At 49.0% G+C, this 22,310-nt stretch overlaps 1 protein-coding gene across 3 annotated transcripts in view; it reads right to left on the bottom strand.

Annotated features, from left to right (window-relative positions):
• Window positions 1-22,310, bottom strand: part of PUDP (pseudouridine 5'-phosphatase) — a 166,909-nt gene that overhangs the window by 142,486 nt on the left and 2,113 nt on the right. For 2 of the 3 annotated variants that reach the window (XR_012127522.1, XM_037013473.2), the window contains exons 2-3: window positions 19,948-20,147; window positions 1,580-1,766 (exon numbers count right to left, since the gene is read on the bottom strand). Coding sequence is in view for 2 of the 3 variants with exons in the window: in XM_037013473.2 (XP_036869368.2) it covers window positions 1,580-1,766; window positions 19,948-20,118 (358 nt within the window). In the remaining variant the exon portion in view is untranslated. Of the gene's footprint in view, window positions 1-1,579; window positions 1,799-19,947; window positions 20,148-22,310 lie in introns of all 3 variants that reach the window. The other variant, XM_037013475.2, reaches the window with a different exon arrangement.

The following is a 22,310-nucleotide window of genomic DNA, read 5'->3' on the forward strand; positions in this document are numbered from 1 at the left end:
TGCAATTGTGGACGCACAGTGAAAAGAATCGAAATTGGGAACCAGAGATGTTCTGCATCCCCCGTGTTTGTGGCCACATGACTCACAAATGCTGAGCAGCAAGTGAGCTCTGACAGGCGAATGGATAAACTAAATGCAGTCTGTCCCTACCACAGGGCACCAGTCAGTCTTACAAAGGGACAAAGTCCTGCCATGTAACAACCTGGATGCACCTTGCGGACCTGGTCACAAAAACACAAATGCTGTAGGATTCCACTTAGACGAGGAGGTCCCTAGAGGAGTCAAATTTAAAGAGGCCGAAAGTAGGTGGTGATCTCCAGGGGTTTGGGGGTAAGGGAATGCGGAGTTAGTGTTTAATGGGGACAGAATTTCAGTTTTGCAGTAAGAAAGGTTTTAGAGATGGATGGTGGGGATGGTTACACAACATGAAGAACACATTTAACACTACTGAAACTGTACACTAAAAAATGGGTAAGATGGTGAGTTTTAAGCTACACAGTTCCTACATGATTAAAAAAATTAACATATGTATGGATGTGCTTCCATTTAAGGCTTGTCAGGATGGCTCTGTGTGCAAACAGAGCAGCAGACATGGAGGGCATATGGGGGTCGTGTGTGTGTGTGTGTGTGTGTGTGTCTGTGTGAACTATGGGCAGCACACGTGGTTTCTAAGTGACACAGGCACAGGTATGAGCAGGGCCTTTACAGCAAATTCTCTAGTTCCAGGAAATATTCAATCTGCATCTTTGGGTATATGTAGAGACATAAATAACACATGTCAGAAATGACTGTGATTCATATTAACGTTTTAAATCCAAAATTACTGCTGTAACTGCAAATTTTTCCTCCCCTCGCACCATGGATTCTAAAGACTGAGCATTCACCATGCCTCCTGAAAGAATCTTAAAACAGTACTCCATTTTTAAGCATTTTTCTCTTGGCTCCGTAATCTAGAACATTCTTGACCTTCTCAGTGTTAGCCAGGAACAGCCAGCAATTCAGTTCTGACTGATCTTCAGTCAACAAGCCCCGAGGGAGAAAAGGCATCTTTCCTATCAAAGGAAAACAAGTCATGAAAGGGGTAAAGGGCAGGCAGACAGGCTGAAACTGATCTATGCCTGTAATTAAAAAAAAAAAAAAAAATTAAGCTTCTGCGGGGAGATGTAGCTGCTTGCTTATCATCACTGTGTTAAAGTCTGCCTAGTTAATATTAAGCCTGCGCCTGGTTTTGAAAAGGAGGAAAAGTAATGTATTAAACTCTGAAGCAATTCTGTCCCGAGTATCATTTTTACATAATATTGGCACAAACAAAATTCTAATGCTTTTGGACTTTGGGGACTCAGTGAAACGAATGCATTATTCTAAGAAGTCCTTAAAAAAAAAACGAGACCGAATCACAGCCCACAAGAGGGTCAGGCAATTCTGACAAGAGGACCCTGGAGCCCCAAAGATGGAGTGTCTGAGAAGTCACAAGGCACACGGACCCGCTCGGCGTGCCCGGGGCTGGACGTTCCCAGGGATGTGCAGGAGCACGGGTGCCGTGCCCGGACGCGGCCCGGACAGCGCGCGGGGACCGCACCTGGCATGAGCGCGGCTGTGGGGAACACGTCTCGCAGCATCCGCTCACTCTCCTCCAGCAGCTCCTCTTTGGCCATCGGGAGACGCAGGACGTCTATGACGATCTGTGCGGCCTCCAAAGCCTTTTTGCCCATGACAAGGGACTTGACTTCCCAGGTGTATTTCTTTTCATAGCGGTCACAGATTTCCTGAAACACCATGGAATAGAGCCGTTCAGTATCTACAGAGGCAAAGGTGAGAGAGAGACAGATCTTCAGTGCGCACGCTGCGTTAATGCAAGCCTGTATGGGATAAGCGTACGGATACACACAGTGTAGGCCACCTCCAGGGAAGAGGCCTACGGGGATGGCGGAAATGCTCTCGGGTCCTCTGGACTGAACCACGCCCCGGACAGCCGGCTCTAAGTTGGCTGCAGTATCTTCAGAGCTGTGACCTCAAAGTTAACAACTGCGAGAAAAATGAAGTTTCTGTTATCATCAAATGGTCCTTTGCATAAATAGGTACGTATTTGAGTTCAAATACGCACTAGAGGCCATGAACTCCATCTGACACTATGTGGTGTCATTGGCCCATAAGCCCAGGGTGCCTGAGTACAGCACCCAGGACCCACTGCTGTTGGAGATGTCCCCGCTGCCCCCTGCCAAGTACCCCAGGCCCTGGTGCTGCTGGGACACTCCTCGGGGACACTGCACACGTCTGCACAGGCCTCCGCAGGGGACACAGTCCTTGCTTCCCCCTCACCCCACACCACCCCGGGCACACACAGCACTCCCAACAGGAAGCCATCCCATCACACCAGCTGGGTGTTGCACAGCTCAGTTCTGATACTGTCTGCTTGGAGACGGCATCAGACCCCACAGGGGAAGGAAGGGCTTAGCCCTGCAGGACAGTAATGTCCCTCCCCCCCCACTTCAATGCCAGCGCCAGTCCAGGCCGTCACAGGCAGCGTAGCCACCTGACTCACCAGCTATGGTTGGAAGGCTCGCAGACCCCCTCCTCGGGTTCAGTTAATTTGCTAGAATGGCTCACGGGACGAAGGAAAACGGTTCATTGTTTACCCACTTATCAAAAAAGGATGCAATAAAGGACACAAATGACCATCCACATGGAAGAGATGTGCTGGGCAAGGTGTGTGGGAAGGGATGTGGGGCTCCCGTGCCCTCCTGGGGTGCACCACTCTCCTTGCACCTCCACATGCCCCCCCCCACCCCAGCCGCTCTTGGAACTGCAATACTGGGGGTTTTTAATGGAGCCTTCCTCATGTAAACATAATCATCAACTATTTCCAGCCCTTCTCCGGAGAATGAGAGTAGGACTGAAAATTCCAATCCCGTCTTCCAATCATGGCCTGGTGACCAGCCCCATCCAGGAGTAGACCGGAGGCCCCTTCGTTAGGACCAAAGACCTCCCGTCACGTAGGAAATCCCACGGGGGTTAGGAGCTGGGTGCCAGGAACCAGGGGCAGAGACCAATATGTGTCTTTTCTCTCATTTCCCAAGGCTGCACCATTACGCTGAAGGCCGGCCCGGGAGCCTGGGAGCTGAATTCCAGCTGGGCATGTCCTAGGGGCAAAGCCTCAGCCACCTCGGGCAACCTCCCGGCTTCCCTTGCAGATGAACAGACGCAAAGTGTACACTGGTGCTAATCACACGGAAAGAACTGAGACGCAGTAGAGCAGATTCAATGCAATCAGTAAAGAGTGTTCTCCAGATTTGCATGTATGTTTTTATACCTTCATAATTCACATATAAACAGTAATAATACTATTGCTCATGTTCATACAGTAATACTAGCGTGAGTACTACACGTCCAGGAGCCATAGGTAACCTTCTCGGAACAGCATCTGATGCTCACAGAGGCCTCATTAAATGCCAGCTGTCATCGCCAGCCTTTCCGCCATGGTGTCCATGGTGTCCATGAACCTCTGCAGAAAGACACCTTCACTGAAAATCCAAGCAACACCTACGTGACCTGCAAAACGTGGCATTTACGGGGGAAAGCGGCATCTGCAAACTGAGGCAGGTCTACCACAGGCAAGCATTTCACGACCAGGTAAGCTGCACAGGGCTGGGGGCTTTCTGGTGACACAGAGCCCAGGTGCCTTCAGGAAAGCAGGAAGCCTTTGTTGAGAGGTGGAATAGGGCCCTGGCTTCCTGCATGGCTGCAGCACGGACAGGCACTCGGCAATCCCAAGAGGCGAAGGACGTCTGGGTTCACAGGTGGCTTATAAGGCAGAGAAGCGGATGCATTTGACAAAGTTCAGTTCCGAGGTGGTTAGGAGATGGACCGCCCTGTTCTAAGTGTTGCAATAAGGTCCTCGTACGGGTCAGGAAGCAGCAGTAAAGGAACACATTGTACACCAAGTTCATAAAGTTTGGCCCAGTAACAGTTCTTGGAAACTGCTGGGTTCTCAATGCCTTTGAAATGTCTTTCCTTCAGGGAGCTGGAAGAATACAATACCGGCGCCTAAATATGACTTCCTTCCATCTAACATAGTATTTGGGAGCTCCAGGGCCCACGAAAGCCCATGTGCACAGAGGGAGCAGGGGGAGGGCTGTGCGTGGACAATGCTGGACTCGAGGACTCAGCAGCCGTTTGCATTTGTGTTCATATACATGTAGTGCGCAGGCGCACACGCTTATCCTCAACTGCCTGGATGCATGTGGAAGGTCTTCTACGCATGGACCGACAGACTTAAAGAGGCTTCAGTCTGAGACCCTGCTCCTCCCCAGAGGGACTCGGAGGGCTGCCTGGGGCACACAGCAGCACCCCGAGTCTGCGGATGACAGGAGGCATGCAGCTGTCTCTTCACCTCCACAACTGGCGTGTCACCGTGCCGTTTCTCACAGACATAAAGGGATGTCTGAGCAGTTCCCCATCTCCACGACCTCCTTTCCAAATCCACGACCCACAGGAAAGGCCAGTGCTACCTCCTAAACAGCAGGAGGCCCTGGGTCGGGGTCTCCTGTTGGCAATGCCTGCGTCAGCTGTCTCTGCCATAAACTTGTTCCATAAACTTCTGGAAACGGCAAAGTTTCCAGTCAGCAGCAAAATCTGACCTGGACAGGCATAAGGCGGTTTTCGTGTTTCCTATGTGTCATGTCCTTCCACATACAATGGGAACTGACAGACACCTTTCAACAGGTTTGATCACCGTAGTGCCCCAGACCTCTTCCCCAAGAGTGTCTGTGTCACAGAATACATGCATTATACATTATAAAAACAGTAAGAAGAAAATCTACATATAACTGGTTCTGCAAGTTTTGGAAAACAGTTCCTGAACCCACACCGATAACCTGGCCCACTGGGACCAAAGCGACTGAATGCTTTTTTTAAACACTTCACATATCTTATAAATAGTCTTAGTTTTTATTATTTCCAGATACAAAAAAAGGGGGTGGGGAGTGTCTAAAGCCAGTGGTTTGTGTTCCAGGTATTTGGTTCCTTAAAGATAGAAAATACTTTCTCCCATGGAAGAGGCCGTCTGGACCTAAATGCAAACTGTCCCAAGCCGGCAGAGGGGAAGCTCTGGTGGACCGCATGCTTCTCTCACCCGGACACGTACCAGTGCTGCTGAATGGGGCGAAACTATGTTATTTTCCGTGGGGAATGGCTTTAACAATGAAAACCGTGTGTACAGTACATTTTGACAAAAGCGGTGGTGTCCTTTTCGAAGCTGTTCTGATAGTATGTGGTAGGTAAAAGGATTGGTTGAAAAGATTTATTTTTGAACTTATTTTGTTCACCTAAGATACCCTTCCAGTGGTTTCCTTTACCCACTAGTACTCAAAGGGTGGTCCCTAGATCAGCGTCATCAAGAATGCAAATTCTCAGGCCCACTTGTATCTGCAAAGGGTGGTCACTGCATCAGAAGCATCAGAATGCAAAGTCTCAGCCCCCACCCCTTTTCTGCAAGAGGCCAGCAGATCCTTTTTAGGAAGTGTCCCCAGGGCATTCGCGTGTGGGCTAAAGTGGAGAACCATGGATCTCACGTTTTTGTTGAGCCCTGTGCTGCACAAAGTCAAGTGGTTTTAAACACGGATGCATGTCAACCAAGAAGACCTAAATTTCAACAAGTGCACATAGAGATTTGTTTATTTAGTAGAAATTATAGAAAAAAATGTATGATGTGAATCTCGGTATTTACGCTTTCCTCCACGCTGCATCCTGTCACTAACCTTTCACTTCTTTCTATTTCCCTCCCTTACCCTTGTATCAGATTTGTTAGTCTGTCTGTAGTGAAACAAGATCCTTTAAGTAAGAAATCTTGAATGTGCCCTGGCACAGGCCTGGCATCAAGACACCTCCTTTGAAAAGACACCTGATATGCCATAGTTTCTTTTGAGGAATAAATACATAGCTTAGGGGAACATGCTATATTGAAAGGATGACGTTGACTGGTTCATCTTTCTCGTGAATAGATCAGTCAGTAGCCAATGACTTAGTCGATCCTGACTATGCAGTGAAGTCCAACCACTGTGGAAACCAATATGAAGGTTCCTCAAAAAACTAAAAATAGAAATACCATTTGACCCGGGAATCCCACTCTTTGGAATTTACCCAAAGAATACAACTTGTCAGATTCAAAAAGACATATTCACCCCTATGTTTATTGCAGCGCTTTTTACAATAGCCAAAATATGGAAGCAACCTAAGTGTCCATCAGTAGATGAATGGATAAAGAGAATGTGGTACATAAACACACTGGAACACTATTCAGCCATAAGAAAGAAACAAATCCTACCATTTGCAACATGGATGGAGCTGGAGGATATTATGCTCAGTGAAATAAGCCAGGAGGAGAAAGACAAATGCCAAATGATTTCCCTCGTTTGTGGAGTATAACAACAAAGCAAAAATGAAGGAACAAAATAGTAGCAGACTCAGACTCCAAGAAGGGACTAGTGGTTACCAAAAGGGAGGGGTGGGGGGGTGGGGGGGAGGGAGGGAGAAGGGGATTGAGGGGTATTATGTTTACTACACATGGTGTGTGGTGGGGATCATGGGTAAGACAGTGAAGCACAGAGAAGGGAAAGAGTGAATCTGTGGCATCTTGCTACACTGATGGACAGTGACTGCATTGGGGTGGCGGGGTGACTCAATAATGTGGCTGAATAATGTAGTAACCACACTGTTTTTCATGTGAAACCTTCATAAGAGTGTCTATCAATAATAGCTTAAGAAAAAGAAAACACCAACACGTACATCAGCATCCTTTTCTCAGCGGAAGACCTAGTGAAACGTCACCCCCAACCAGCCCAGTGCCATCCAAGAAATGTCCTCTTTGGAGGCAGAAGTCAGGCAAAGGGATGTCAGGAGGCGCACACGCACTCCTAGCAGCAGGGGCAGGAGGGAGAGAGCCAGCTGAGCCGCTCAGGGCACGGGGTGCACCCGTCCTCCAGCGCAGGCTGCAGGTTCTCACCGGTGAGGGCCCTCTGGGGCCTCCCCCATCTGTGATCACACTCCACGCTTTGCCCACACGGGCAGGGAACGTGTATACGCTGCTGTAGCTATTTAACCTTTACAAAGGGGCGACATTTGTAAAGAAGGGCATCCTTGCGTTTAGGAATGTAAAAGACTGACGTGAATAATTAACAAGAAAGAAATTGGATGAGTCCCAGTGTTTGCTGCAAACTAGAAGCTTTCTTGCTCTCGTAGGGTTAGAGAAAAGTAGTTAAGTATTTAATCTATTGTTTCCTGTGTGGCTGGAAGCTCTCTGTTTTGAACTGTTCATAAGTAATAATATATGTGATGGCTTGAAATAAAGCTCCGCAATGATAATTTAATTGAATGACCATTTGTAAAGTAACCTCTTTGATTGCCATTCAGCACGGTTCACTGGCATTATCAATGACTCCATCTAGTGAGTAGGGGTTTGTTTCACAATATCTTTTTTCTGAACATCCATATTAAAGTTTAAAAGATCTTTTTTAAAAATGAACTTGTTCAAAAACTGTGGCTGGATCAAATATGGATGTATGGAAATATACTGCATCTTGCAAAAAAAAAAAAAAGAACATCGGTCCTTAGCATCATAAACCTAAAGGTAAAACCAAAACTATAAAACTTTGAAAGAAGAGAAAGAACGTCTTGGGAATCCTGGGCTACATGAAGTTTTCATAAAACACTAAAAGCCAGAGCCATAGTTGAACATAAGGGTAAAGGGGCTTTCATCAGAATCAGAAGACACCAGTAAGAAAAGAAAAGGCAAGCCACAGGCTGAGAAACATTCACAATACACACACACACACACACACACAAACTTGTACCTAGAATATATAAAAACTGAACTTACAGACGAAACAAGAAATGGACAGAGTAACAGCCCCCAAAGATGCCCAAGGCACCCCACCCACCCAGGAACCTGTGAATATCTCATTGAGAAAAATGGACTGTGCTGGTGTGTTAAGAATCTTAAGACAGCGGACGAGCACAATGGGCCCCAGCAACGTGTGCGTTCACAAGCCCTGGGGAAGAGTCGGATGCCTACTCAAGGGTGACAACCACTGCAGCCCCCACGGCTGTTTGACGGCACACATTACTTATTAGCCTGTAACTGCGAAGCTAGTTAACAGTCAGTCACTGCTGGGCACGCCCATGGCCGGGTGCCATGGAAGTGGGCCACAGCCCTCTGTGGGGTGTCCCAGGAGCCCCTGCACCCAACTTCCAGCCGGGCAGCCTGGGGCTTGCAGGTCACTGTCCAAATCCACCCGAAGGCAGAGGTGACCCCTTGCTCTTGTCTGACTTCCTGACCCCTGCTCTCAGTCCCTGTGCAAACCTGCCTCTCTGGGGAGCGACTCATGTCAGCCAGTAGCTAGACTGCACCCCGGCTGGGGATTTTCATCTCCACCCAGCAGGTCCTTACTTTGCAAACCTGGACTCCAGGTTTTGAGTTTGTCCCTGTTTCATTCCATGTCACCGGGAAGACTAACCTAGAAGCTCAAAGCTGCAACACCTCGCTCCTGTATTCCCGGAATTTGAAGAAAACTGAGCCAAGGGCATTAAGTGGAACCACTGCCAGGGCCCTGGGTGACAAGTGAGCTGTCTGAGAGCTCCCCAAGGGTAAGGCTGCTCCAAGATGTCTCTCAAGACCTGGAGCAGAGTCTACCACACCAGGGCACGGAGCTCCCCACGAGGTCACTGAGTCTTGCAGGGCCCTGCAGCTCAGGGACATGGACCTCTTCCTTTTTGCACAGACTCTGTCCCCGAAGAGGCCTGCTCTCCCTACACCCCGTCTCACTCCTACACCACACCCTCCTGCGCTCAGCCCTCTGCCTCCCCACCGTGTGGCATACATACAAGCCAGAGCGCCTGGCAAACCTAAGGGAGCCCATCAGTGAAGCAGCACCCAGGAGATACAAATTCCCCTCTTAATGGCACTCCTTTGAGAACCGGAACTCAAAGGTTTAGAATCTGGGAACCACAAACAACAGCCTCTTTCTGGGCCAGCACATCGGGGAGGAGGCGGAGTTCACGTGCGTTAGCTTGTCTAGGCAACACTGGGTCAGGCCGGCTCCTGTTGGGGCTGTCCGTCCCCCACGAGGGCTATTTAAACATCTCTCTGCACCTTGAGGCACAGGCAAGCTTGTCACAATTATTTACCACCTTCCGTCTTGGTGCAAAGGCTGGGAGGGCAGCACTGTGGGCAGAGGTGAACACTTTCACCAGCTGGTTCTTCCGTGTGAGAAGCTGTCTTATCCCCAAAGCCGAGGTCTTGGGGGTGCACGGTGGAAGAAGGGGGGCGTGACTTTGGAGAGCCACGCAGGTTTGGGTTTCCATGCCGGCACTGCCAGTTCCTACAGGGACCACCCTGCCAAAGGGAAGGCGTCCTGAGCATCAGTTTCTACCACGGTGCAACAGGGAGCCTGTGCCCCGTCACCTAAGGTGGCCTGGGGATGAAATATGTCATCACACAGAAACCGTGCAGACAGAAGATGGGCTCAGCACACACTGCTTACCAGGAGGGGAAGCCGAAAATAAGCTGAGGGTAAGACGCTGCTTCTCCCATGAGGGTCTCAAAAGGGGGGCGTGAAGATACAAAGAGGACCCCTCGGCCTGGCCTCACGGTTAGGAAGGCACGCCCCATGGTTTCGAGCCTCCGTCCCCAGCCCCGTCCTGCCTGGGGCACAGGGCACCACGTACTCCACGGCGCTTCCTTAGGGAGTCACCCCTCCACTCCCACACCATCCCGACTAAAAGCAGGTTCTGCTCCTCTTTTAAGTTTAATTACCGGGAAGGTGGGCTGGAAGGGACTACTGAACAGGAGAGTGAGGTCGCCTGGCTCCAGGGGAGACGGCCGGCCCCACCCACGGAAACACTGAGCGTCGTCCGTCCGACAGAGAGAACCTGCAGGTAGGCGACCCGGGAGGCAGGCGTCTGGCAGAGGCTGGGGCTGGCGACAGGACGCCGGGGTCCCCTCCACCGCGGGGCTGTCTCTGCGGCTGCTGCGTGACACGTGAGGGCAGCAGGCAGACAGAGTATGGATTTGTACCTGCAAGGGAGCTACGGGATCTTTAAATCGGCCTTTAATCCTACAGAGAGTAATGCCTTTACCTTCGTTTGCAGAAGAAGCTGATACACAGCATAAAGAGCCCAGATGTACAGGGAGTAATCGCACTACATGCTACATGCGTTATTGGTCTGTTGTTAAAACCACACTTTTAGTAGGTCCCACGGGGAAAAAAGGCTTATTCACGTTAGTTTCCTATTCCAGATATTGACAGACCCTGGCGTCTCCTGTATCCTTCCTGCCCACGCTTACTTCGTGGACTTTCCAAAGCACAATCTTAGAAGGTGTAGATGGCGATGAAAGACCGCTTTCCTATTGCCTGTAAGGAAGCTGCGGGACTTTTATGAGATGGTATTTATCTCCCCACATTTTGAATCTGGCTCTATCCACAAGAGCCATCCCGCTACAGCTTCGCTGTCAGGCCACCCCCCTAGAAAATGCCACCGGGTATGCGGGCACAGCTCAGGGAGACAGCAGAGGGCGCCTCCCTGCCACTGGGGACGCTGGGCATGGTTTACAAAGACTGCTGATGGGCCTGGACTCAGATCTGATCACCCACTTGGAAACCAATGCGTACTTCGAAGTGATTGCGTAAGAGCGCACGGATAGAGTGAGCCGTCCCCACTCCCTGGGCGGCCCGTGTGCACAGCATTAGGGAATCTCAGGGTGGACCCTCGCTGGGACTTTCTCCAAGAGTCCTACGGTTCAGACTATTACTAGGGTCACGTTGTGCTTTTTGTATGTACTTCTCTTTGCAACATTGCTTTCAGTATTTGAAAAAAGTTTACTACCATAACAAAAACAGTTCTAACCGGAAGGTGGGGGCTAACGCCGTGATTATCATAGATGTTTATTTTTTTGTTTTGCAAGGTTTGGGATCATTTAAAAATGTGATACCTTTTACCAATAACATTTGTTTTTTGGTTCATGATCCAAGGATGAATGCAAAAATTTCCTGGGCCATCTTTCTGCGTCAGGTTAAATGGCTTTAAAATGAGATGAAGAAATAATGATTTAACTTATACCTTAAAGCAATGCTTCACAAATGGGGGAGAAATTATGTCCACCGAGAAACATAAAACATGAATGTGTTTTTAGTTTATACATCTTTTTTTTCTCCTATCTGACTAGAAAGACAACTGTATAAAACAGTAATTTTAACTCTGTTGATGTGCACATAAGGAATAAGATGTAATCTTTCTGACAATAATAGGACAGGATAAGGGTGATAATGAAGCTACCTAGGGGCAAAGTTTTTGTGTACTTTTTGAATCAAGTTGGTATTCATGCAAATAGGATGACTGTAACTTGTTCATTGTAAGCCTCAGAGAAACCACAAAGAAAATAACTAAATATAAATCAAAAGAAATGACAAGAGAATTAAAGTGGTGCACTAGAAAATATCTAGTTAATGCAAAAGAATGCAGTAATAGAGGAATAAAGGGATAACAAAAAACAAAAAACAACAAAATGCTGAACAGACATTCTATGCTATCAACAGTGGCATTATATGTAAATGGTGAAAAACCCCAAGTGAAAGGTAAAGGCTGGCAGAATAGATGGAAAAAAGAAAAAGAACATGGTCCAGCTTATATATTGTCTAAATGACATACTTTAGATTAAAAGGTGCAAAAAGGCTGAAAGTGAGAAGATGGAAAAGATGTCCAGTGCAAACAGGAATGAGCCCAGAACAGACCGGCCGTATCACGCAAGACACACTCAAGACAAGCATTTTTACCAGAAACAAAACAAATGATTTCAGTAGAGACATTCTATAATAATAAAAAGGTCATCATCCATCAAGATGCAACTAGCATAAACAGGTATGAGCTAACAACAGAGCCCCAAAATGCATGAAACAGATTGATCACACCAAAGGGAGAAACAGATGGCTCTGCAGGAGTAGCTGGGGGCTTTGATAAAATGCTTCCAGTCACGGGGAGAATATAACCAGACGGAAAATTAACGAGGAAATACAAGACTTGCTTTAAAACCCTGAACTAGCTGAACCACCATACACCAGCGGGCCCGACAGACATCTGTGGGCACCCCACCCAAACCGTAACAAAAGAAACTTCTTCTCAAGCACACACGATGCGTTCTGCTGTGCCTTAAAACAGGCCTCCCGTAAGGTGACATCATGCCAACTATTACCCCCATCAACAGAGGAATGAAGTGAGACGTCAGAGGCAGGAAACTTGGGAAATTCACCAACATCTGGAACTTAAACCACGCACGCCTATACAGTCAACAGTCACGAAGAAATACCAGAAACTAGAAGATACTTGGGGATGTCTGAAAACGCACACACAATATACCAAAGTCTATGGGATGCTAGGGAAGCAGAGCTGAGGAGCACGTTCATGGCTGCAAATACCTGTATTACTAAAGAATGCTCAGGGTCACGAAACACGATGGGCTGGAAGATGAGAACGGAGGCCAAGGGCCAAGGAGTGCTGGCAGCCCCTGGTTGCTCGAATAGGTACGGAAGTGGACTCTCTGTGAAGAGCCTGCAGAAGGAACGCACCCCTGCCGACCCGCCGACTTTGGTCCGGTGAGGCCGATGTAGGATTTCTGGCCTCCAAAACTTCAACGTGATACATCTGTGTTACCTTAAGTTTGCAGTAACTGGCTGCCAGAGCAAACAGACAACTAATACAATGAGAAACTCTCTCAGCCATCCATTTCTCTTTCTCTCTGATCGCAATGGCTTCTGTACAAGGACTCTGAAACAGATCAAAAACACAACCTAAGGTTAAACCATCTTCACATCTCACTCCCAAGCGCCCTAACAAGCAGAGGTCAAGGGCAGCTGCAGAGAGCTGCAAGAGGGCGTGTGGCCACTTCCCTGAGGCCACCTGCGTGCGTGACGGCCACACCACAATCACACAAGCATGAATCTTTCTAATCACTGGGTTTGTCTGTCTTTTTCTTTCCATTTCTTTTGGACATGTCACGGCCCTGCCATTTAGTAAGAAAGAGACGATCACAGGGTTCTGAACGGATGTGCTCTTTCCCATCTTCCAGACAGCTGAGCCCTGTTCAGAGCTGGTTACCCTGGACCCCAGGCTTTCTGGATTCATGCTGAATCCACATGTTCTTATGTCTTTTGAAAACGTGAAGTTACTAAAGAATGCTCGGCCATTCTTTACCAGCCCTCGGCCTCCACAAGATGCTCAGTGGTTCTAAAGACATTCTTCCCCAGCAGCCATCAGCTTCCATCCGTCCCCAGGGTCTGCCTTTGATGGGCCACCTGCTTGCCTTCTGTTTCTGTCCTCGCAGTCGGTTCCAGGGAATCTCCGACTGAGAGCCCCCTGGAGTAGATCCCCAGCCGTGTAGGCATTCGGATGGAGACGATGCCAGAAAATAGTTTTAATCAGGGCAATCAAATCGTCACGAAGTCCAGGAAACACACTGAGATGAAAACAGTGATAAACGGTACAAAATGCTCCTTCCGTAAGAAGCAAAGGACAAATGTCATGTAACTGGGGTGTTCTTTATTTAGTGATTCTGTGTGTGTGTGAGTCTGGGTAGGAATGTCAGACAGCTCAATGGCAAAAGGTGACAGGAGTGACAGTGGAGAAACTTGCCCTGTCCTGCTGGTGCCCACTCAGCGCCCAGCCTGGACACTCATGGTCCACACTCCTGGCTGCAGTTTGCAGAAATCTCTACGTGCTGGTCTGGACAGCTTGATCCCTTCACGGTAGCAAAATTCTAAATCTCTGGGTGCAAGAGTCCTCTTGGGCTGCCATAACCAAGTACGCAGACTGGCGGCTTAAGCCACCGAAATTTACTTCCTCACAGTCTGCGGGCTGGGAGGCTAAGGGCCAGGGGTCAGCAGAAACGATACATTTAAGGGACGGGTATGTTTCTGAAACTCTAACATCACCAGTTGGTATATTTTTAAAGCCGGGATGTACAGCAGCCCTCACAGAACCCAAGACGTGCCCTCAGTAGTGCTAAGCTCCTACGATAAACTCACCACCTGTGTGCATGCCGGCCGTATGATGAGAGCTGTGTGACAGGCGTCAGCCATACAAGTCAGGGCTGCATCTTACTGGCCACAGGCACAGAGGGGCTCCCCTGGAGCAGAAGTGTGCTCCTGGCACTCCAAGCTGATGCCCAGAATGGGGTTCCCCATCATCTGTAAGAGGTGGGCGGGGACACTGGGAAATCAGACAGCTCTGCTGGTGTGCGGAGGGTTTTCTGCACCTGGGTCTGGGTATGTACTTTCTATTTACAGCATGGCTATCTGGGGAAACACGTTCCACTTTTCCAAGTTCTGCACACACCCCGACTATGTTAGGTCCTTGGTTTACAGCCTAGTGCTGCTGGCGGTGATTGGTGACAAGACCAAACTCAGACGGCCGCTGCGTGAAAGCGCAGGGCCCAAGGTGGTCATTCCGGGAATACACGAGGCTACGCATGCGCTACATGGCAAGTTCCTGACCCAGCCCCGCTGTCTCTTTTCTGTAACTGCAGTTGTTTACTAAGCATGCACTTAAGTGCAGCCACCCTCTGAGCTCCTGCAGGTGAAACAACACATTGAACACTGTCCTCACCTGGGAAGACAGGACAGAGAGACTTTAGCCTTTGGCAGGTCTGGCAACCACCTTTCCGACATAATTAGAGAAAGTCAGTCTATGCAAAAGATGTTCTAGGATGTAATTAGTAATGCCCCAACATCTCATTAAGGACAGTTAACAACCCCTGGAGATCACGGGGAACACACCACCCCACATCCCCAGTTCTCTTCACGTGTGTTTCTGTTCTCACACCGCCTGCACTGTATGGAAAATGGGGCACGCAGCACGCAGGGCTCGGCCCTGCCCTGCCACGGAAGGACTCCCCTTCCCTCCAACCTGCAGGGGTGCACCGATCTGCATTGCTCCGCTGACAGGCGCTCCACGTCCGGGCAAGGCTCTGAGGGCTGACAGCGAACAGCCCACAGACCCACCTACAGCTGAACCTTCCAGGAGAACACGGTCTGGAAGCCAGAGGTGTGCTCACAGACTTTTCTCCCAGACCCAGAGGGTGTGGCTGAGCTCTTCTGCGCCATCAGAGGGCTGCAAGGGCTCAGCCTGCCCCCAGGCCCTGGGAAAGGGGGGCAAAAACCGCCACGAGGAACGGCAGCCCCTCTGGGAAACACCGCGTAGTTACAATCTCCTCGTATCAACAGCCTGGACTTGCCTTTGGAATACGAGGTCCTCCCTTCTTCAAGGACTCGGACCCTTTTAAGGGAATCAAAGGAACACAGACTTTGGAAGCCACACAGAGCGACACATCCTCAAAGACTGACCCCAGAACGGCTGGCTCTGACACACAGGTCAAGACAGAACCAGACGATGCGGGGACCTCAGACCCATGAAGCGCTCTGACGGCTCTCTCTGCACCGGGGTAGCCCGCTTCCCTCCTGGCTTCCAACTTGTTCTTCTGCTATTTCCATGCAAAATAAAACAAAACATACAACAAAACATGGTGGGCATAGGTTAGTATAGATTTCCAGCTCCATCCTACCTAGGCCACCTACCTACCTGCGCACTGTCTGTGGGAAGGCGAACCTCCAACATAAATTGAAAACATCTACGATGGGTATGGCCGCTGCAAAGATGGGCCTCGACTGACGGCTGCCTGTTTCCGTCTCCTTTGGGATGGCACGGGGGCTTTGCTGTTTGAGTGGGAAAGCACGGGAGGTTCATCCATGACGTCCCCTTAAGGGCTGCCCAGGCTTTCACAGAACTGCACCTCCCCATGTTCTCGTGCCCGCAACAGATGGCATCACTTCTATGAGGGCTTACTGCCCCCCTCTGGTCTCTACTTCAGAACAAGGTGGCGCTGTTCACCTGAGTCTGATGGGCTCCTCGCCATGTCTTTCTCCCTCACCCCCACCCAAGCCAGCTGCCAAGCAACAGGCTCTGGACCAGGCCTCTCTGCCTCCGCTCACGCCAACTGTGTCCTTGTGTGGGAGGCACCCACATGCTGCCCTCCTGGACCCTGTGTAGGGACCTTATTTGGAAACAGGCTCTTTGAGGCTGTGATCCAGCAGAGGATCTGCAGATACCATCACCCTGCATCACATGGCTGGGTCCTAAGTCCAGTGACAGGTGTCACATGGGAGAGGTCATGGCAAGACAGAGCAGAGACTGAAGGGTCCAGGCCACAAGCTCAGGGATGCCTGGGAGCTGGAAGCAGCAGGAAGGACCCTCCCCTGGGAGTGTGGCCCTGCTGATACCTTGAATTTGGACTGCTGGCCTGAATACCCTGAAGAAATGAATTTGTATTGCTTTCAGCCACCAGATCGTGGCAACTTCTCACAGCAGCCCTAGGACACAGACACAGCCCCGCATCATCCACCGGGGTGACCACGACAGCCTGCTAGCGGGCCTCCCAGCGCCGCGGCTGAGCCGGCACACCCTGAGGTAAACCCTTCCATGGCACACTCTGCCTCCGAGGGAGTCTGCCGGCTGGGAGGTAATGTCCAAATTCCTGAGTACGGCACGAGGGCTCACCTGCCTGTCCTGGGCAGGGCTTCCTCCCTCCTCTGCTCCTGCCACGCACTGAGTAGCCTCTTCTCTGGTGCCACCCAAGCCCCCTTTTCTCCGACCCCTGGCCCTGCATGTCTGCACAGCCTTGCGGGCGCAGGGAACCCTCAGCTCCTCCTCCTCCACCCAGCAACTCCCCCAGCCCCCGCGGAGCTCAGGATGAGTCCTCTGTGTGGGAAGCACACTCTTCCACCCAGCCTGGGTCAGCTCGGCAGAGAGGTGACAGCGCTGGAGGCGGCATCTGCCCCCCACCCCGCACACCACAGCACGCCCAACTGTAGTCCCGGACGTGCAGGGGCAGTACTGTGTCCCATCCCCACCCCAGTCCGAGCACCCGCCATCTGGGGGCCATGCTACCGAAGCCTGTGGGGGTCCCTGATGGAAGGAAGGCCCCGAGCATCCCTCTCTCTCGTGGTCCCCATGGATCCACCCCACTGGGCACTGCCTAAATTCCTTATCAACTTAAAGCTCTATCTCCAAACTCTCCCCAGCCGGCAGTGCCAACCACCTCCAACCACCCTGATGGACCCACCTCCCGGATGGCAGCAGTAGGCCACTCTAACTGCCTCGGACAGCTGGAAACCTGCACGGCTCCTGGGACCCAGGGGGAGCCTTTAAATGCTTTTATCAGGCTGCTTGCAGCTGGACAGGGTCAGAACGACCGCTTAAGCAAGATGGGTGTTGACATATGGCTAGGGCTTCCGGAGAGGAACACGAGACCCAGAGCTGATTACATGTTTGTTATGAGCACATACCCAGGCACACAAACAGATGCTCCACATCGCTAATCATCATAGAAATGCAAATTAAAACCACAATGATCTCTCACCTCACACCAGTTAGGATGGCCAACATCCAAAAGACAAGGAACAACAAATGCTGCTGAGGATGTGGAGAAAGGGGAACCCTCCTACACTGCTGGGGGGACTGTAAATTAGTTCAACCATTGTGGAAAGCAGTATGGAGGTTCCTCAAAAAACTAAAAATAGAAATACCATTTGACCCAGGAATTCCATTCCTAGGAATTTACCCTAAGAATGCAGGAGGCCAGTTTCAAAAAGACAGATGCACCTCTATGTTTATCGCAGCACTATTTACAATAGCCAAGATATGGAAGCAACCTAAGTGTCCATTAGCAGATGAATGGATAAGGAAGATGTGGTACATATACACAATGGAATATTATTCAGCTATAAGAAAAAAACAGATCCTACCATTTGCAACAACATGGATGGAGCTAGAGGGTATTATGCTCAGTGAAATAAGCCAGGGGGAGAAACACAAGTACCAAATGATTTCACTCATCTGAGGAGTATAGGAACAAAGCAAAAGTGAAGGAACAAAACAGCAGCAGAATCACAGACTCTGCAAAGGGACCAGTGGTTACCAAACGGGAGGGGTGAGGAGGGAGAAGGGGATTAAGAGACACAATAATTAGCACACATGATGTATTGGGGGGGCACGGGGAAGGCAGAATAGCACAGAGAAGACACGTAATGACTCTATAGCATCTTACTACACTGATGGACAGTCACTGCGATGGGGGGTGAGGACTTAATAACATGGGTGACTGCTGAAACCGCACTGCTGTTCACGTGAAAGCTTCACAAGGTTGTATATCAACGATACTTTAATTTTAAAAAAATAAAAATAAAAAAGCAAGAGGGAATAATTAGGCTTGCAAGCTGCTGAAACTGAGGTCAGCAAGGGACAGCGAACCCTGTACATGCATGAATAAGTGACCCCAGGGTCCCAACGTCAAGGATACCTCTGCGCTTACGGAAACATACATACTCGAGCATTACTTTGAGAATCATCTTCTTAGTTCACACACATTCAAGCTCCAACCCCACGTTTCCTTGGATCTTGGCAGCCTGCAGGTAGGGAGGTAAGACAAAGCCAAGCCTGCAGCTACGGCAGTCAGCAGCGCCATGCAGTGAGAACCTGTCCCCGGAGCCCAGGGGAGTCGGCTGGCAGGCGGCCGCAGAACAGTGTCACCCGCTCTGTGCAGCACACCACGGGAATCGCAGGCCCTGGGCAGATACTCTCTGGAATAATTTAGGAAACTTAACATTCTTTTTTGGGGGGGATGTGAATTCCTGACAGAGTATCAGCCCCCATTTAAGATACCACAAAAAGAAATTCTGGGTCACAGCTGAGAGAAGGTTTTACTGTATCGAATGCCCAAACGATCAGTCACGGGTATTCATGTATCCCCGTGAAGGGACTGGGCTGTCAAAGGTAATCCACTGTGCCCTAACGCTACGACACCTTCCAGCTACCCGCTGTCCATCAGTCGCTTGTCAAACATCGTGTCCCAGCTTGGATGAGTTAGTTACCTGGGCAGGCACATAGGGGGTGATTTCAGCAGGTGGTTCTTGAGGGTATTATCTACCTTTGCGTTATTTGCATTGTCTTGAATCACCTATCTACCCCTGAAAAAATGACAGAGTGTAACTGATTATTTATATAGTAGTTTAAAAAAAGGTAAACAAAAATAGAATCAGAGTAAAACAGCACATTATCAGAAAGACAAAGGGGACAGAAGAATCCTCAACACACAGCTTCTCAAGGACGAAGAACAAACAGGTTCGTGAGAAAATACGAGGACTGCTCGCTCTCCCGTGATTAGTCCTGGAGGTGACGTGCCAGGACGCCAAATACAACCACTAGGACGATGCGGAGGCAGGAGAAAGCAGGGAAAGGGCCTTTCACACGCGCACTGCCAGGAATCTGCGGAATATTTTAGTCACGGTGACAGTTGGACAAAGCCCTCATTTATCCGCAGGATGGTGCAGTTTAAATCTCACCGCGGTCTCGACAATTCTAGAAAACAACGGCAGGTGTGGGGGACAATCGACTACAAACTACATAAAAAAAATGGAGCTTTGTGCTGGTTGACTGGGAAGCAGAACTAAAGGCGTCTGAGGCCAACCCGAGTCCACACGTGCACCGCTTTTTTATTACTGACCCACTTTTCTCTAACGGCCAGTAGGGTCTATAGTCACCTTGCCCCAACCCCTGCCACCATCACACTCCCACCTGAGGAAGTCCAAGGCAGGCCCCCTTCCGTGTGGGCCCCACTTGGCCACAGGGTCTCAGACTGGTCTCCCAATGGCAGTCAACTCCTTTGCAAACGTGGACAATGACCTAGATTTCACCTAGCAAGGCGACATGAAGAGCAGGTGGGTGCCGTTAGCTCCCAGCGGAGCCAGGGCCCACAGAATGTAAACATCCGTCCTACCGCAGAGGTGCCCCGACATCTGGGAAGCACATGGCAAAGGCGGGTTCTCCAAATGAAGGGCTGAGGATGGTCACCTCACTCCTGCTGTGAAGGCTGCAAGTTCTGGAGGCAGACATCCACACACGGGGGCATCCCAAACCATCCTTTACTCTTCCCGACCTTCCCGAGAAAGCACCATGATTCTCTGGGAATGCTCGGGTGCAGGAACATGACATGATGTGGGCTATGGGCACTGGAAGGCGCATTATTTCCACTTTTCAGACTCGTAATTATTCTGCAGGACCAAATGGAAACATCAGTCAGTCCCTCCGAAAATTGATCGAGGGCATGTACTCGTACCGTACATAGAAATGTTTCACCATCAGCTTTATGAGTGTTCAGTGTCCAAACAAATCAGCCCAGATGAGATGAACAAGAGAACGCCAGTGTGGGACAGGATCCCTGCCGGTCTGGGCATGACTGTGAGCTGGTTCAGTCAATGGAGATTTCCTGGCTCAGTAAAATCAAAGTCCCTGCCCCTTCAGGACCTTACGGGGCATCCTGGGCCCTGGAGAAATAGGCACCACCAAACAGTCTCAACTGCTATTATTGGGCAGGAATGTGAATTATGGAGGTATCAGTTACACTCTGTGTAATGATATTTACAATGTCTAATTGTAATGAGACATCCCATTTTGCATGAGGGAAGCCCCATGTCAACCCATTAAAATCCTGCAATCTGTGTGCATTTATGGAGATGCAGTACGTTATAAACGATACTACAAATATTCTTCTCATTTCTCCTTGCAGTCCCATCTTCTTAGTTTCTGATTTTATTTAAGAATTTGAAAAGCTCATTTTTCTTTGCTGATTTTTTGTAAGGATTTTAAGTAATGACCACATCAGATTCCTGGAAAACAATTGTACGTATACCACATCGTATAGATACCAAAATGCCTCTTTACAAATATTCTTAACATCTACCCTCTGTCTGTTCTCATTATCAACAGCTGGCATCCTAGGTTGCTTCCTGAAGCTCTCCATCTGGACCGTTTGGCATGGCCAGCAATCCCAAAATGTGGCTATCAGACGTGCGAAATGTGGCTAGTCTGAGCTGAGATGGGCTTTGAGTGTAAAGTAAACATACATTTCAAAGACTCGGTATCAAAAAATCAATGTAAAGTATCCCAATCGTTTATATATTGACGGCATTGAGTGACAGTATTTTGGATATGCTAGCATAGAAAAAAAAATGTACCATTCAAGTTCATTTCATCTGTATGTTTTGTTTTTTTAGAGTTGCTACTAGAAAATTTTATGTGGTTCTATTTGTCTTGGTGCTGCTCTAGACCACAGAGTTCCTTGTGTTTCAAAGAGAATGAGACCATCTCTTGTGCTCCTAATTTCAGTTATTTATGAACTAGATAATCTTCCCTTTCCAGGAGCTGAGATGCGGCTTAATACTTGTCACTCCCCTCCTTCAAAATCTTGTCCTGGTTCATAAACAACTCAATCCCCTTTTCTCTTCTGTAAATGGCACTTGAGAGGTGAAATTACTACCTAGACCACAGCTGACTGCTACCTTATGTCAACAAACACATAATCCAAAAGGGTATTTTCTGTTTGAAAGCACAACAGCATTGTATGTTTCAAAAACACTTGGAAAGTGCCCTGATGTTCTTGTCAACATTTCTATCTGCAAAAACCTCACTTACTTCCTCATGTCCTCTGATTAAACAAACTTCTCCCATCACAGAAGAATTCCCCATAAAACTCTCTTTTTCCAATTTCCCTTCACCAAGAATGCGTGTATGGGGGCTACCCTGACAAACAGGACTTCTGGGAAATGCATTCAAAATGATGAAAAGCAGACTTCCTGCAAAGGCCTCATTATAAATGACATCATATTGTTACACAAACAGTGGATATACTGCAGTGAAGCAGTGAAGAATTAGAGCAGGCCTAACTGGGTAGAGTAAATGAGTTGAAGTGGTACATTTTGGAAAGTGCTGTTTTACACAAGACGTTTTGTAGAGGAAATACAGTAAGCCAAGGTGCGTTTTTGAGAAAGTTCTTCAAGGCTTTACTACCTCACAGGAGTTAGGGCAGAAAGGAGAATAAGGGCAGAAAAGGCAGAGAGAAAAAAGAGGTAGGTCTTACTTATCTTCTCTTAGAGCAACGGGTAGGGGCCAGTTCAGAAGATTGCAAATCAGAGCCACATGCTGAATCAATAAACTTGCCTGAACCAGCGAGAGGAGAGACCCTAGTTGATAAGTAACCTTGCGGGTACCTCCACATAAACCATATTCATTGCCCCACGGAATGGCTACATGTGAATCTCGAGTTGGGAGGAAGCATTAACCTCATTTAGTTTAATAAATTTAATTGTAATGAGACATCTCATTTTGTATTAACATTAATGAGACTCCCACAACTGGTTCTCTGGACCTTTCATTAG

This window comes from Manis javanica, chromosome X, assembly GCF_040802235.1.
Source record: "Manis javanica isolate MJ-LG chromosome X, MJ_LKY, whole genome shotgun sequence".
In the NCBI taxonomy this organism is placed as follows: Eukaryota; Metazoa; Chordata; class Mammalia; order Pholidota; family Manidae; genus Manis; species Manis javanica.